This window comes from Podarcis gaigeae, assembly GCF_964106915.1.
Source record: "Podarcis gaigeae genome assembly, chromosome: 15".
NCBI lineage: Eukaryota > Metazoa > Chordata > Lepidosauria > Squamata > Lacertidae > Podarcis > Podarcis gaigeae.
This window is the reverse complement of record NC_139692.1, coordinates 6,704,494-6,719,249: the sequence shown is the minus strand read 5'-3', so window position 1 is coordinate 6,719,249 and position 14,756 is coordinate 6,704,494. Positions and strand designations below refer to the sequence as shown.

Below are 14,756 nucleotides of genomic sequence, written 5' to 3'. Positions count from 1 at the left end.
ATATTTTTTAAACTTTCGCTAAAACACTTGAGATTTTTCTGTTAGGAATGGTAACAACGAAGGTCCCCCCCAAAACCAAAAGGGTTTATTACTATGCTGCAGCTAGAACCTTATTGGCACAAAAGTGGAGAACGAGTATAGTACCCTCTAAGGAAGAATGGCTCTATAAAATGTTTGAATATGCTGAACTGACTGGTTTGATGAACAGGATAAGAGAAAAAGATAAAGAATACAAGGAGGAAGGGAAAATGTTTATTGAATATTTTAAAAACCATCATAAACAAATACATAGCTTAGCAGGTCTCACGTAAATCCAGCGGAGTTGAAATAGATAGAGTTTTTAATAGGTAACAAATTGGATGATTAAAAAGATGTGGATTATGCGGAGTGGTAGAAAAGCAAAGGAACCAGGAAAAGGGTGGAAGGGAAGTCATATGGTATATGTATACATGCTGTATTTGGTACAAAGTTGTAAGTGGGACAGGAGGAGGGGAGGGGGAGGGGGTTAAATATGCTCTGTTCCTCTTTTTGAAAATGCAAATAAAAAAATAAATGGGAAAAAGGAAAGCAGTATCAGTCTGGAAAGTCCAGCCTCAATGGTCAGCCTCAACAGTCAGTGCAAGGGCTTCTGGGGTTGCACTTGCAAAGTATCATGGGATTGCTAGGCACTGTTTTTGTGACTTTTTGCACTTTCTGAGCTCTTTGAGGGCCATTTTTAAAGTCACTTCTGGATTTGGCACAGTGCATGCAGTCACAGTTGCATGTCAGTTGGACCCATGTAAATAAGGAGTTGCCTGTAATAATAAACAGGATCCACTTGGCTTAGTATTTATTGCTGCTGAAAAGGCATTTGACTGAGTAAACTGGGAATAAAAGGTTCAAATTAAGCAGAACTGGGACTGGGACCTACTTTTGTTATTTGGGTTAAGTTAATATACAGGAATCCAGTTGCTACTGTATGTGCAGACAGCAGAAGATAAAAAAAGGCAGTCTAGAGTAGCAATACAGGGATGTCCATTATCCCCCTGGTTGTTCAATACTATGATAGTCATTGGTAGAGGATGTAAGATCTAGCTAAGAGAATGAAGGTCTTAGAATAGGAAGCAACATCTGTAAGGCCAGCCTTTATTGCTGACAATGTACAGCTAAGAGTGAAAAATCAAGAAATTTATCTTGAGAAAATACTAAAGGTTTTTCAAGACTATTGTAAGATATAAGGTCATAAGATTAATCTAAATGAAATCTGAATGGTTCAGTTATAATGCACAGCGGAAGGTTAGGGTCAACTATACCAATGCCATTCAGAGCTGTTAGCTCTGTCATACACTTTCATGTGTCAACCACTATAAGCTTATGCAGGAAGGAAACAATTATTTTAGCTTGCAAGTGTGGTGAGAGAGATGTGATTGCTGCCAGAAGTTTTTGCACCATACCAGAAGGAATGGGCGGCAGCTAGCAAAGTTGCTCAGGATCTGAACATTCTAAATCACTCCTGTGTGGGAGATAGGACACTTCAGAAATTGCTTGCTATTGCTATTTTAAAACTGATTGCACAAATATATATATATTATCCAAAAATGCATACAAAGATGTGTTTCCTTGGAAAATTGCACACAAAAATGCTGACAAAAATTCATGAAGATTCTTCCCCCCCCCCGCCCCAAAGCTCTACTACAGTAATGTGGGGGACTGGATTTAAGACTGAAAAAACTGAGAAACCAAAAGGAACTGAAATGGACAAATGCAGTATATCCATTCCCTACCCACCAATCACGGTGATTTCACTTGTTGACTAAAAACAGGGTCATTTCCCGTAAAGAAATTACCGTATTTTTTGCTCTATAAGACACACCAGACCACAAGACACACCTAGTTTTTAGAGGAGGAAAACAAGAAAAAAATATATTTCAAAAAAACCTCAGAAGCCAGAACAGCAAGAGGGATCGCTGCACAGTGAAAGCAGCAATCCCTCTTGCTGTTCTGGCTTCTGTGACAGCTGCGCAGCCTGCATTGACCCCATAAGACGCACAAACATTTCCCCTTACTTTTTAGGAGGGAAAAAGTGAGTCTTATAGAGCAAAAAATACGGTACTTAGAATGGTTTCTGCCCATTTTGCTTCAGAACCGTAATTCTCACAGGATGTGGGAGGAGAGGATGGCTAGGGTGGCGGGAAGGTCTTAGAATAGGAAGAAACATTTAAACAATATAAAGTATTTGTGTTCTATGTTATAAATCAAGCACTGCTAGTTGTTGTTTCCCAATTTTATTCATTATCAATTAGAAAATCGGTGTGGCACAAGCAAATCTGAAAAAAGGTAGAATTCTACCAGAAGCTGATAAGAGCGCAAAAAAGATTTTGATGTCCACAATCAGTGATCACACACTGCATGGAATATAGTCCTAGTTTTAAAATCCTACTGGAAAATATGTACCTTGTTCAACTTCATGTTTGAAAGTTAGAAGCCAGTTCTGAAAGCACAACTTTTTCCTGGAGCCTGAGTCTGACTGGGGAGATTTCTGCTCCCCTGCTCCCTCCCACCATCCAGAAACTCTAATTTCCTAATGCATTTACTGGTAGAAGGGTGGGCTGACTCAGAGGCTGCTCTCAAGTGACGTATCTCCCAAGAAAAACAACTGTTCTTGTTAGGCGTTCAGCACGCCCCACCTACTGCTACTTATTTTGAGAGACGCATAGATTTCCGGGCACACAGAGAGACCTGACGTACTAAAGAAGAGGGTCTTTGAAAAGCTCCAAATAAGGGTAAGTTGTTTCATCTTTTAAAATGAATTTACAGGGCTTACAGCTGCTCAGTCACATCCTGGCTACTCTTAATTTCTACCTCTTAGATACTTACAGTTCAGTTGTCAGCAGAGTAAGAGGTCAATATTCTAGACACTGTGGTTTTCTTTCTTCCTTCCCCTCCCAAATGTCATCTTCAACATTCTGCTGTCATTCTATAGGTCCTGAATGTTCATATTTATTAAATCTGCTTCATTAAATTAAATGGAGTCCTTGCAGCTGCTGTGTTGCATAAATCGTAGACATGTCTGCCAATTTCCTTTTATTTTTAAGCTGCTCTGAATGGAGACATTATTTGCAAGGGTGTCCGTTCATGTTAGGATCAGAGTGCCGGGTTGCCTAATGATCTCACAGCATCTAAATGAGCAATGGAGGCAAAAGGATTTCCCTTGGTTTGCAGTTTGAGGCGGTCGTATTTCATTGCATAACGCAACAGATAAACCGTCTGGGGGTTTATTCTTTGAGTGCTCTGCATTTACAAAGCTTTTAAGGCAGCTGTTGACAGGATGTTTAAATCCTTGTTGTCGTCACCAGCCGTTATAAACATATCCCAAAATGATAGCATATATGGGGTGCAAGAAATTTCTGAAACAACGTCGGATTGTAGAGACTTCTCAGCAAAGAGGCTCTCCTTTTAGATCAAGGAAAAAATGGAAGATAAGATAGAGCATGACATATAAACATGACCACAAGGTTCCTTCAGTTTGGTTTTTTAATAAAACCTGCCTTTGTAGCTGCTTCTAAACTCAGGGGAAAGAGCAGAATTATACACATTTTATTTTCCCACCATTTTGAGATATACAATACACGCCTGCATGCACACACATTCCAAATAGTTTCAGGAAAATGAGATTAGATTAATCCTGGTTTTCTAAAAATGGGAGGAAATTGACCCCACCCCTCTGCACTGTTATTACACACCAAATCTTACTGCTTTTCCACCAATTGTGTGCTACGCAATTAGGGTACCAATGTGGGGTTGTATTCAAAGGCATGCTTGTATTGCTTCTAGACACCGTTTCTATTTGATGCATTTACCTTACAATATATTCACCATACCTTTACCATCCCCACCGCCCAACAATCTGTCTCCAGATTATGCAAAATGAGCTTCTATAATTCCCTGCTTGATTGTCATCTTAGCTCTTAGGAACTACAGTGGTACCTCTGGTTATGAACTTAATTTATTCAGGAGGTCCGTTCTTATCCTGAAACTGTTCTTAACATGAGGTGCCACCTCTGGCACACGATTTCCACTCACATCTTGGGGCAAAGTTCGCATCCGGAACCAGAAGAGTTTGTATAATAATAATAATAATAATAATAATAATAATAATAATATATTATTTCTACCCCACCCATCTAGCTGGGTTTCCCCAGCCACTCTGGACTGCTTCCAGCAAAATATTAAAATACAATAGTCTATTAAAAGCTTCCCTAAACAGGGCTGCCTTCTGATGTATTCTAAAAGTCTGGTAGTTATTTTTCTCTTTGACATCTGGTGGGAGGGCGTTCCACAGGGCGGGTGCCACTACCGAGAAGGCCCTCTGTCTGGTTCCCTGTAATTTGGCTTCTGGCAGCGAGGGAACCGCCAGAAGGCCCTCGGCACTGGACCTCAGTGTCCGGGCAGAATGATGGAAGTGGAGACGCTCCTTCAGGTATACTGGACCGAGGCCGTTTAGGGCTTTAAAGGTCAGCACCAACACTTTGAATCGTGCTCGGAAATGTACTGGGAGCCAATGTAGGACTTTCAAGACCGGCGTTATGTGGTTTCGGCAGCCGCTCCCAGTCACCAGTCTAGCTGCCGCATATCCAAAGGTACCACTGTATATATCTTAATCTAAGGGTTCAGCCAGTAGCCACAGCTACAAGGCATTAACTGGCCAGAACATTAGCCAATGGGTAGGAAGAAAGAAGGCCGTGTGCAGACTCTTGGGATCTACAGGTTATCTATGGATCAATACAGTGCCATCGTGGCTGCCCCCTCCACGCTGGGCAACCTGCCCCTGTGGGCAGCATGCCACGCTGCTGGGACATGCGCCAGCCACCCCCCCGCTTGCTCTCAGCCCCTGGTACCAGAGCATGAAGCTCCGCCACTGCGCTTGCTCTCCTGGTTTCTGTCTCAATGCATTTCTTCTCTGCCTGCGGAGTTATTGATACAATACCAAGTGTGGCCGGCTGCAACAAAATGGTGCAGTGCATTGCCAGCTCCTAAGAGGAGTGTTCCTGGATGATCTCCAGCCAGCCTCAGACAGAAGGCACCATTTGGGTTGGTGTTGCTGCTGATGGTGGGAAGAGTTCCAAGAGGAGAAATAGACGCCCTTTTTTCCTCTACCATCCTCATGAAACCTTCCCTTGCTATGAAGTGTTAATGGGATCAGTTTTGGAGTCGATTACCAGCCCTGAAACTTACTACTTTATTGGGTGCAAGTGTCACATGGGAGGTTTTTGAGGAAAGCTTCAAAGACTCACCAGATTATGCAGAAGGGTGGTGGGAGTGTTTAATTTCCTGGTGGGCAACCCTTTAATTATGCCTCCCCCCTAGTATGGCACTGGTGGTCACCATGGCACGCACAATTATCACCAGTGCCCTCTGCCCCTCCCTTTAAATCAGTTTTTTGGGGGAGGGGATGTTCTTGGTGGTTTGTGTGCTGTCTGCCTCGCTGCTTTCTTGTGGGGTGGGGTGCATAGGTGTTCTGCTTGCTTTAGAGCCGGGGTCAACAAACTTTTTCAGCCATGGGCCAGTCCACCGTCCCTCAGACCTTGTGTGGGGCCGGACTCTATTTTTGGGGGGTAAATGAATGAATTCCTATGCCCCACAGATAACCCAGAGATGCATTTTAAATAAAAGCACACATTCTACTCATGTAAAAACACGCTGATTCCTGAAACGTCTGCGGGCCGGATTGAGAAGGCGATTGGGCCACATCTGGCCCCCGGGCCTTAGGTTGCCTGCCCCTGCTTTGGAGGAAGAGTTCTGAGCATCACATTTTTCTTCTGTGAAACTGGTATTTTTTGGTTTTATGACAGTTTCTTGGCTTTCCAAAAGGTAGGGAACCTCTGCAAATTTCTACCACCTGAACACTCACTGTACGTTGTTAAAGAAAACTGATAATCATTTTCATTTTCATCTGCCATGCTCAACAGGCTGTGCCTCTACTGCTGTCAACATTCAATAGGTCCTGGAAGGTCCTTGTCAGGCTGTTGTGGTGCATGTGTTTCTCCTAAAATCTCTTCGACTTTGATTTTTACAAACTAATACACTTGTGGATACCTGGGAAGATCTATTCTCTATAGAAGCACTTTATTTTTACTTTTTTTGGGTGGCTCCATTTTGCTTCCAAACCTAAGTGCAGAATTAGATGGAAATGCTATTATTAATCTAGCTCTACTGGTGCAATTTCCAGAACAACATAATCAACAAACAAACTCAAAACAAACCCTGAGGTGCCTCCAATCTAATTTTAGAGAGTGGAGGAGACAACATGATTTCGGGGAACTGGGAGGCTAAACCGATTAGATAATATTTTATGGTGTGGCTGTCTGGGGAGCTGATCTGCTGCAGTCCCCTTTTGGTTCGCTTTCTCCCTCATGACAGAGGTGTATAAAATGGCATAAGGAGCGGAGAAAGGGAACAGATAAATGTTTTTCTCCCTCTCTCACGGCACTAGGATTTGTGGACATTCAACGAAGCTGAATTTTGGAAAATCCAGAACAGACAAAAGACAAATGAGAAACGGAGAGAACTAAAATTAACAGAGCCATCCGCCCCTAAACTATGGGATTTGCTCCCACAGAGGCAGTGATGGTCACCTCCTTTGATAGCTTTCAAATAGGTAAAGGTAAAGGGACCCCTGACCATTAGGTCCAATCGTGGCCGACTCTGGGGTTGCGGCACTCATCTCGCTTTATTGGCCAAGGGAGCCAGCGTACAGCTTCCGGGTCATGTGGCCAGCATGACTAAACCGCTTCTGGTGAACCAGAGCAGCGCACGGAAATGCCGTTTACCTTCCCACCGGAGCAGTACCTATTTATCTACTTGCACTTTGACATGCTTTCGAACTTCTAGGTTTGCAGGAGCAGGGACCGAGCAACGGGAGCTCACCCCGAACTGCCGACCTTCTAATCGGCAAGTCCTAGGCTCTGTGGTTTAACCCACAGCGCCACGCTTTCAAATAGGATCCGACAAATTCAGGTTGTTAGTGACTACTATCCCTCATGGCTATATGTTGTCCCTCCACAGTCAGAGGCAGTATGCTAGGAATCACAAGTGGATGGAGCGCTGTTGCACGCAGGTCGCGCTTTGCCCATGGACTCAAGAAGGTTGGCAATCCGTAAATCTAGGGTTTCGTTTACCCTTTTAGGTATCAAGTTTAACTTAAAAAATAAAATAAAAATCCTCACACATCACAATAAGTGACTTGTTTATACACAACATTCATCTTGATTTGCTTGCACAAAACTTACGTGATGGTTAGATTATGTCCAGTCCTTAATGAACATTCATTCTGGTTTCTTTGACATGGTGGTTATAGCACGGGATAAGAATTTGGCCTGATTTGCCTGCAGGGGATTCACATGTCTTCACATTAATCCTTAGTTCATCCACCCATTTTTCTTGCATTCCCCTGTAACTTACATAATTGCAAAAAGCTGGTTCATCGCACTAGGGCAACAGGACACTTCCATCCACTTCACCTGTGCAAGCCTAAATTTTTATTTTAGTATTATTTATTAAATTTTGATGCTGCCCTTTATCCAAGGATCCAGGGGTGGTTCACAATATAAAAACACAAAAATACATCACATAGTAACAAAGAAAAACAACACCCCCAGTTTAAAAGGCCATAGATTGTTTAATTTGCCAAAGGCTTGGGAGAAGATGAATGTTTTTTGCCTGGTGCTTAAATATATGTAACAACGGCCATATGTAACCTTGCAAGCCATATTTGCCACTTGGAAAAACCTGCTCTCTGATTGTGAGCGATCAAATCTACGATTTTCATCTGGGGAGCTGGGTGGAGTTTCTTCTCCTTGGCTAAAAAGCAATTCAGTTATTTGAACAAAAGCCAGACTTCTGGCATATCTGTATTGTACGTATCAGCTATTAGTGTTCATGTTTATATTACAGTGAGAAGCAGACCTCATGGATCTTGCTGCTAAGCTCAGCTCGGAGGTGCTTCTTACAGGTTTATTCTATGGTTCCTCCAAAACCTCAGAAGAGTAAACAAGAGTCAGGTTTCTACAGAGTGTGGGCAGGGCTGAGTATACCTCTTGCAGCTGGTCTAGAAACTCCTGTCGCGGGTTCTTCTTTTGCATGTTTTGAGTACTTTAAACAAGTTTGGCTTGCACAGATGGTTGGGATGGTTATGAGCTGGTCGTTTGTTGGAAAGGCGTGTCCATTCCATGGGATTCTGTGGACTTGTGGTCAGTTGTGTGGCTGAGGGGTAAAAGTAGGACATGTGAGGGTGGCTGGAGTTGAGCATTAGGTTGTGGCTGTTGTTCACAATCAATGCCCTAATATTGCTGGGGAATGGCGAGTTTCCCCATCTCTAAGAAAAGAGGCATATTAATTCACATTTTGGGTTTTTTTTTTTGTAAACTGTTCCCCCCATGCTTTCCAGTAAAATGCTTTTCTACTGGTCAACACTCTCTGCAGGCACCATGCTGGTGAATAAATAAGATTTATTTGCCACTGGTATCATCAAAGAATAGAATCTCAGATGGGTTATGAGTCATAGCCAGTCAGATTCAGGCCACGTTTTTGATCACTTGCACTCTAACCACCAGGCATGCCAACTCTATGAGGCCAAAAACACCTTGGCCCTCTCCATCTTCAATTGGTGCTACACATATTGCACCCATCTGGCATGCACCACAGGTCCAGTGGCCGGCTTCTCCCAAGTGCTCAGCTCCTTGTATCATGCATGCACCATCATATGGGTGCAATGCACACCATGTATGGTGTTACATGTGTGCAATGAGTGTCAGCCCCGCCCCATCTTGGTGGCAACCCAGTGCCTCTGCCAACCAATGTCCCAATAGGCTCATCTCTGTCATCTTCCCTAGAAAATGAAGGAGGGTGGAAGAGGGCAGTTAGGAGAAATTGTATCAACAGCCCCGGTCAATTCTAAATTCCAGAACTCAATCAAGGTCCAAACAAAAAGCCTAGCATATCAGCTTGAATTTCCATGAGGGCGAGTTGGAAGCCAATTCAACTCAACAACCTCCCATTAGACCTTGGGTTTGACTAGCTCAGGCTAGTTAGAACGCTGGAGGCGACTTGCAATTCCTTGGAACAATCCACAGCCCATGGCAAGGTAAACTTGTTGGCCTCTGCTCCAGTTTAGACACTTCTTTAGTGCTAAGTGCCAAAGGCCCTCCCTTCCACCCCATCCAGGCCCAGCACGTGTTTACCAAGAATAGATGACTCTCAGCAACAAGCAGAGGCATGACCAGAAAACAGAATATCTGCCCTGCTGGCAATCCTGGAGGACCTTTTGGTGGAATACAGTGTCCCCATTGTTAGGAGGGTGCAAGTGAAAAGAAAGGGGGTGAGGGAGCGGGATAAACAGCGGATTGAGAGCAACAGTGCATAGAAAGGAGGGAACATTATGCAATCAAAACAAGCTCTTTCTGACAGCTACTCTGAGTGGAAGTTGGAATACCAAGGTGATACAGGAACGCCCTGCTGTCTAGAATAAAACCCCACAGCACTGTCTTATCTTCCTTGCCCATAGAAGGAGGGCCACTTTGTCTTCACTTTGCCCTTGACATTCCTGTTATGGCTCAATATGGCAAGCGATGATTAACCCAGAACATAAATTATGCTCCAAATCAGAGACGGGCCCTGGATGATTCCAAGGAATTGCAAGGATGATTCCAAGGAACTGCAAGGAACTAGCCTGAGCTAGTCAAACCCAAGACAAAGTGTGTGGAAAGGTCTAATGGGAGGCTGTTGAGTTGAATTGGCTTCCAACTCGCCCGCATGGAAATTCAAGCTGATATGCTAGGCTTTTTCTTTGGACCAATGCCTTCAATGGAGACAGAACTTCCTGGGCTCTTGCGGGATACAGGCCCCTGGCAAATGTGCTGATTCTGAATCAGCTTGTGGGCTCTAAACAAAGCAATAAAGGATTCCTCCAAATCATGCTAAATAATAATGCATTGGTACCTTGGTTCTCAAACTTAATCTATTCCGGAAGTCTGTTCCAAAACCAAAGCATTCCAAAACCAAGGCGTGCTTTCCCATAGAAAGTAATGCAAAATGGATTAATCCGTTCTAGACTTTTAAAAACAACCCCTAAAACAGCAATTTAATATGAATTTTACTATTTAACAAGACCCTTGATCCATAAAATGAAAGCAATGAACAATGTACAGCAGTCAATCAATCAATCAGTCAGTCAGTAGCTGAACTGGGTTCCACACAGTCCCATAAACAAACAAAAAGCCAGCCACAAAAATGCAAAATAAATAGCAAAAACAGACAGACCTCAGTGTAACACTCAAAACGGAAGTGTAGCACTCAAATTGGAAGCGTAACACTCAAAATGGAGCACGTTCGGCTTCCGAAAAAAATTCGCAAACCGGAACACTTCCAGGTTTGCAATGTTTGGGTTCCAAGTTGTTTGAATAGAAGAAGAAGAAGAAGAGTTTGGATTTTATATCCCTCTTTATCACTACCCGAAGGAGTCTCAAAGCAGCTAACATTCTCTTTTCCCTTCCTCCCCCACAACAAACATTCTGTGAGGTGAGTGGGGCTGAGAGACTTCAGAGAAGTGTGACTAGCCCAAGCAGTGGTGTAGCGTGGGTTGTCAGCACCCGGGGCAAGGCAAGTAATTTGCGTCCCCTAACCTGTGGATTTTAGTAGGGGCAGAGAGCTGCGAGTGCCCCCCCCAGATGTTGCGCCCCGTGCGGCCGGGCCCCCCCGCACCTCCACACTACGCCACTGAGCCCAAGGTCAGCAGCTGCATGTGGAGGAGCAGAGACGCAAACCTGGTTCCTCAGATTACGAGTCTACTGCTCTTAACCACACTGCCTCTCTACCAAGACGTTTGAGAACCAAGGTACCACTGTAGATGTGAAGCAAAGCTGTGAACCTGCTGTGGCCAACAGTGATTGCGTGCATCTCATTGCAAGTTGCAGTTGAGAAAATCAGAAGAGCTTGGCTGCAGGATCAGACCAAAGGCACATGCAGCCCAGCATCCTGTCCACACAGGGGCCCGATGCCCATGGCAAGCCCACAGCAGGGCCTGATTGCAACAGCACTTTCCCCCTAGGCTTGGTGAGGTGAGGTGGTGTGAGTTCTCTGTAAAGCGTGCTAGGACTTGGAAAATCCCACTTTGTATGCCGGAAAAGTGTAAGCTGATTATGGTGAATCTGTGGGAAAGGCCAAACTGCAGCAGCTCTTTGGCACTGGCCCCAAAGCCTTTGGAACAATTTAAAAGGTTGGAAGGAGAAGAGGAATGGAGCTTTGTTTGTACGCTAAAACACACTGCCTCAAAGCAGGGGGCTTTGGTCTTTCTGAGTCTGGAACTGTATTTTTTTCCCTTGAGAGGATTCTCCAGTGCTTAATTTCTAAGGCGAGCATGCGTCTTTCCAATACAAATATGGGTGGGCATATTGTGATTGCTCAGGGGTAAGGGAAATGCACTTTGCACGTGCTTAAGGTATCTCTGTTATACTTTATTTACCAAGCCTTGATTTTCCAATGTGTTCAACTTTTTTTTAAATTATATTTTGGTTCCCCTGTCTGTGGATGCATTTGCAATTCTGTAAAAGGACTTCGTTTCACAGCGTGCTTCTAACAATGAGAGATAGAGGGTAGTGAGTTTGAGATACTTGATCCATTTGATCGCCAGAGCTGCCTTTTTGCCAACACACTTAATCATTTGCACTATAATCCATAGTGGTTCATATGTGTATGCACTCAAATTTTGCGAAACTTTGGGATCTATGTCCTGACTATCACAGTTATAATGTGGTGTTTTTCTAAAATAAAATTCTGCTACAGCTTCAACAGGAATTTATATAACTGGGAGATAGATTGAGCTGGATGACTTTGGGGAGAGGATTTACTATGGTATATATTTTGGTATATGCAGTAGTGTTGGAAAACACCAGATTGGCAAGTCGGTGGTTTTCACTGGGCTATTGATGCTGGAATGGTCAAGTTTTCAAGTGACTCAGAATTATTCATCAAAGAAAGTGGCACAATTTTTAAAAGCTCCTAACTGGCATGAAAGTGAGAAGTTTGCTGCTCATATATAGCTGAAGTGGAGCTACCTTCTGACTTCTGCCTGATGTAATTGTGTCCTGTAAGTCAAGTACTTAAACACCTGGGCTGTTTTATATTCCCCGCCCCCCCCCAAAAAAAACTTGCCTTGCAAGTTGTATAGACTTTTGTCAGCTGGTGCAGGTATCAACTTAGGAACACAGAAAGTTGCCTAATACCCCATCAGAGTATTGGTACCTCAAGCTCAGGATTGTCTGCACTCAAACAGGGTCCTTTCCAGTCCTACCTGGAGATGCCAGGGTTTGACCCATGGTCCTTCTACATACAAAGCGTGTGGTCTTCCATTGGGTTACAGTCTCTCTTGTTGGACAGTTGTCAGATTCACAGTATTGGCACATCCAAAGCCTGCTCAACATATAATGTGAGAGACAATCATTTTGGAAATACCACCACCATCTACCTGCAATTATATATTCTGCATTTTGTGTTATATCCTCCCTGTCTCTTTTTTCCCCTTAAAAAAACACTTGATTCCTTTACTTTGTTTTACAGAATAGCCATTATGGGGAAGTACTTGCTGACCTGCGCGATAGCAATTCTCTTTATTCTTCTGCAGACGGATGTCATTGTCTCGGTTTCGGGAAAAAGCTCATCCAGTAGAAGTAGTAGAAAGCCTAGCAAGCCTTCACATCATCGACCTAGCAAGCCTGTGGAACACCATCGACCTAGCAAACCTGTGGAACATCGACCTAGCAAACCTGTACAGCGACCTGGCAAACCTGTACAGCGACCTGGCAAACCTGTACAGCAACCTGTCAAACCTGTACACAACCAACCTGTACACAATCCTGCTCCCCCACAACACAACCCTGCTTATCCCCCAGTAAATCCTGGTAAGCCCCCAAGCAATCCTGGCAACCCTCCTCCATATAACCCTGCTTACCCACCACAAAACCCTGGTAAGCCCCCAAGCAATCCTGGCAACCCTCCTCCATATAACCCTGCTTACCCACCACAAAACCCTGGTAAGCCCCCAAGCAATCCTGGCAACCCTCCTCCACAAAACCCTGCTTACCCACCACAAAACCCTGGTAAGCCCCCAAGCAATCCTGGCAACCCTCCTCCACAAAACCCTGCATACCCACCACAAAACCCTGGTAACCCTGCCTATCCACCACAAAACCCTGCTTACCCTCCACAAAACCCTGCCTACCCCCCACACAATCCTGGCAACCCTCCTCCACAAAACCCTGCCTATCCACCACAAAACCCTGGTAACCCTGCTTACCCACCACAAAACCCTGCTTACCCCCCACACAATCCTGGCAACCCTCCTCCACAAAATCCTGGATACCCACCACAAAACCCTGGCAACCCTGTCTATCCACCACAAAACCCAGGTTACCCTCCCCACAATCCTGGCAACCCACACAACCCTGGTTATCCTCCACAAAACCCAGGTTACCCTCACCACAATCCTGGCAACCCACACAATCCTGGTTATCCGCCACAAAACCCTGGATACCCTCCAAACAATCCTGGTAACCCACACAACCCTGGCTATCCCCAACAAAATCCTGGCTTTCCACAAAACCCTGGTTACCCGAGGTATGGAGAAGGAGGCAGCTGGGGCAAATATGACAGTAAGCCATGGAAGCCGAAGCCACCCAAGCCCAATATGAAACATATGGCAGGATCGGCTCTGGCGGGAGCTGCAGCAGGAGCCGTGGGTGGCTACCTCTTAGGACGCGCCATGTCCAATGTCAATTTTCACTTTAACAACCGTGATGACGAGCGGTGGTGGTATGAAAACCGCAACCGTTACTCCGACCAGGTTTACTACCCACAGTACAACCAGCCTGTTCCGCAGGATATCTTTGTGAGAGATTGCACAAATATCACGGTGAGCGAGTATACGGAGCCCAGCGGAAACCAAACGGCAGATGAGATGGAAACCAGGGTTGTGACGCACGTGGTGCGCGAAATGTGCATAGAGCAGTATCGTACCTACTCTAGCCATGCAGGAGGCGACTTCAGACGTCCTGGGAGTAGGCCAGAGGGGCCTATGCCGGCCAAGCCGGAAGTGAAGCCTGTGGCGGAAGAAGCGATAACAGGTGCTGTGGCGAAAGACCGATTGGGCAGCTCCATGTCTAACATGCACCTGCATTTCAATGACAGCGATGAGGAGCAGTGGTGGAGCGAAAACCACAATCGTTTTACCCATCCCGTTTTCTACCCAAACTACAGCCACCCTGTTACGAAGGATGTCTTTGCGAGTGATTGTGAGAATGCCACCACAAACTATTACATAAAGCCCACCGGAAACCAAACGGCAGATGAGGTGGAAGCCAGGGTGGTGATGCAAGTGGCGCGGGAGATGTGCAGGGAGCTGTACAGTGATTTCATCCGTCAAATGGAAAGAAGCAGATATGATCAGAAGCCAGAAGTGCCGATGCCAACCAAACTCTGGCTGAAGCATGTTCCAGAAGCAGCTAACATCGCCCCTGGCGCAGGAGCCACCGGAAGCCATCACAACAGTGCCACGTCTTGCATGCGTGACAACACTTTTGCCAAGTCTTCTGTGCTTTTGATTCTGGTCACTTCTTTCCTGATACCTTGAGGCTGGACACCCTCCTTAAGCTGCCATTTTGTTGCTGAGACAGGAAATGTCCAGAAGGAAAGAGATGTGTTTATATAAAGGAAATGTTTTGTGGAGA

The 14,756-nt window shown here is 44.9% G+C and overlaps 2 protein-coding genes and 1 long non-coding RNA gene across 4 annotated transcripts in view; 2 read left to right on the top strand and 1 right to left on the bottom strand.

The window, feature by feature from the left end:
• PRND (prion like protein doppel) overlaps window positions 1-4,084 on the bottom strand; it is a 17,690-nt gene extending 13,606 nt beyond the window's left edge. For both annotated transcript variants that reach the window (XM_083713856.1, XM_083713857.1), the window contains exon 1: window positions 2,857-4,084. The gene's annotated coding sequence lies outside the window, so the exon portion shown is untranslated. The remainder of the gene's footprint in view (window positions 1-2,856) is intronic.
• Window positions 1-14,756, top strand: part of LOC310832231 — a 42,992-nt gene that overhangs the window by 23,431 nt on the left and 4,805 nt on the right. The gene's annotated exons all lie outside the window — the stretch shown is intronic.
• Window positions 2,568-14,756, top strand: LOC310832080 (uncharacterized protein). Its single transcript, XM_083713583.1, has 2 exons — window positions 2,568-2,762; window positions 12,592-14,756. Exon 2 carries the CDS (start codon window positions 12,602-12,604, stop codon window positions 14,657-14,659), a length of 2,058 nt encoding a protein of 685 aa, XP_083569709.1. The 5' UTR covers window positions 2,568-2,762; window positions 12,592-12,601; the 3' UTR covers window positions 14,660-14,756.

Excerpts from the sequence above, each read along its gene's own strand:
- LOC310832080 (XM_083713583.1), top strand. The coding sequence starts at position 12,602 with ATGGGGAAGTACTTGCTGACCTGCGCGATAGCAATTCTCTTTATTCTT.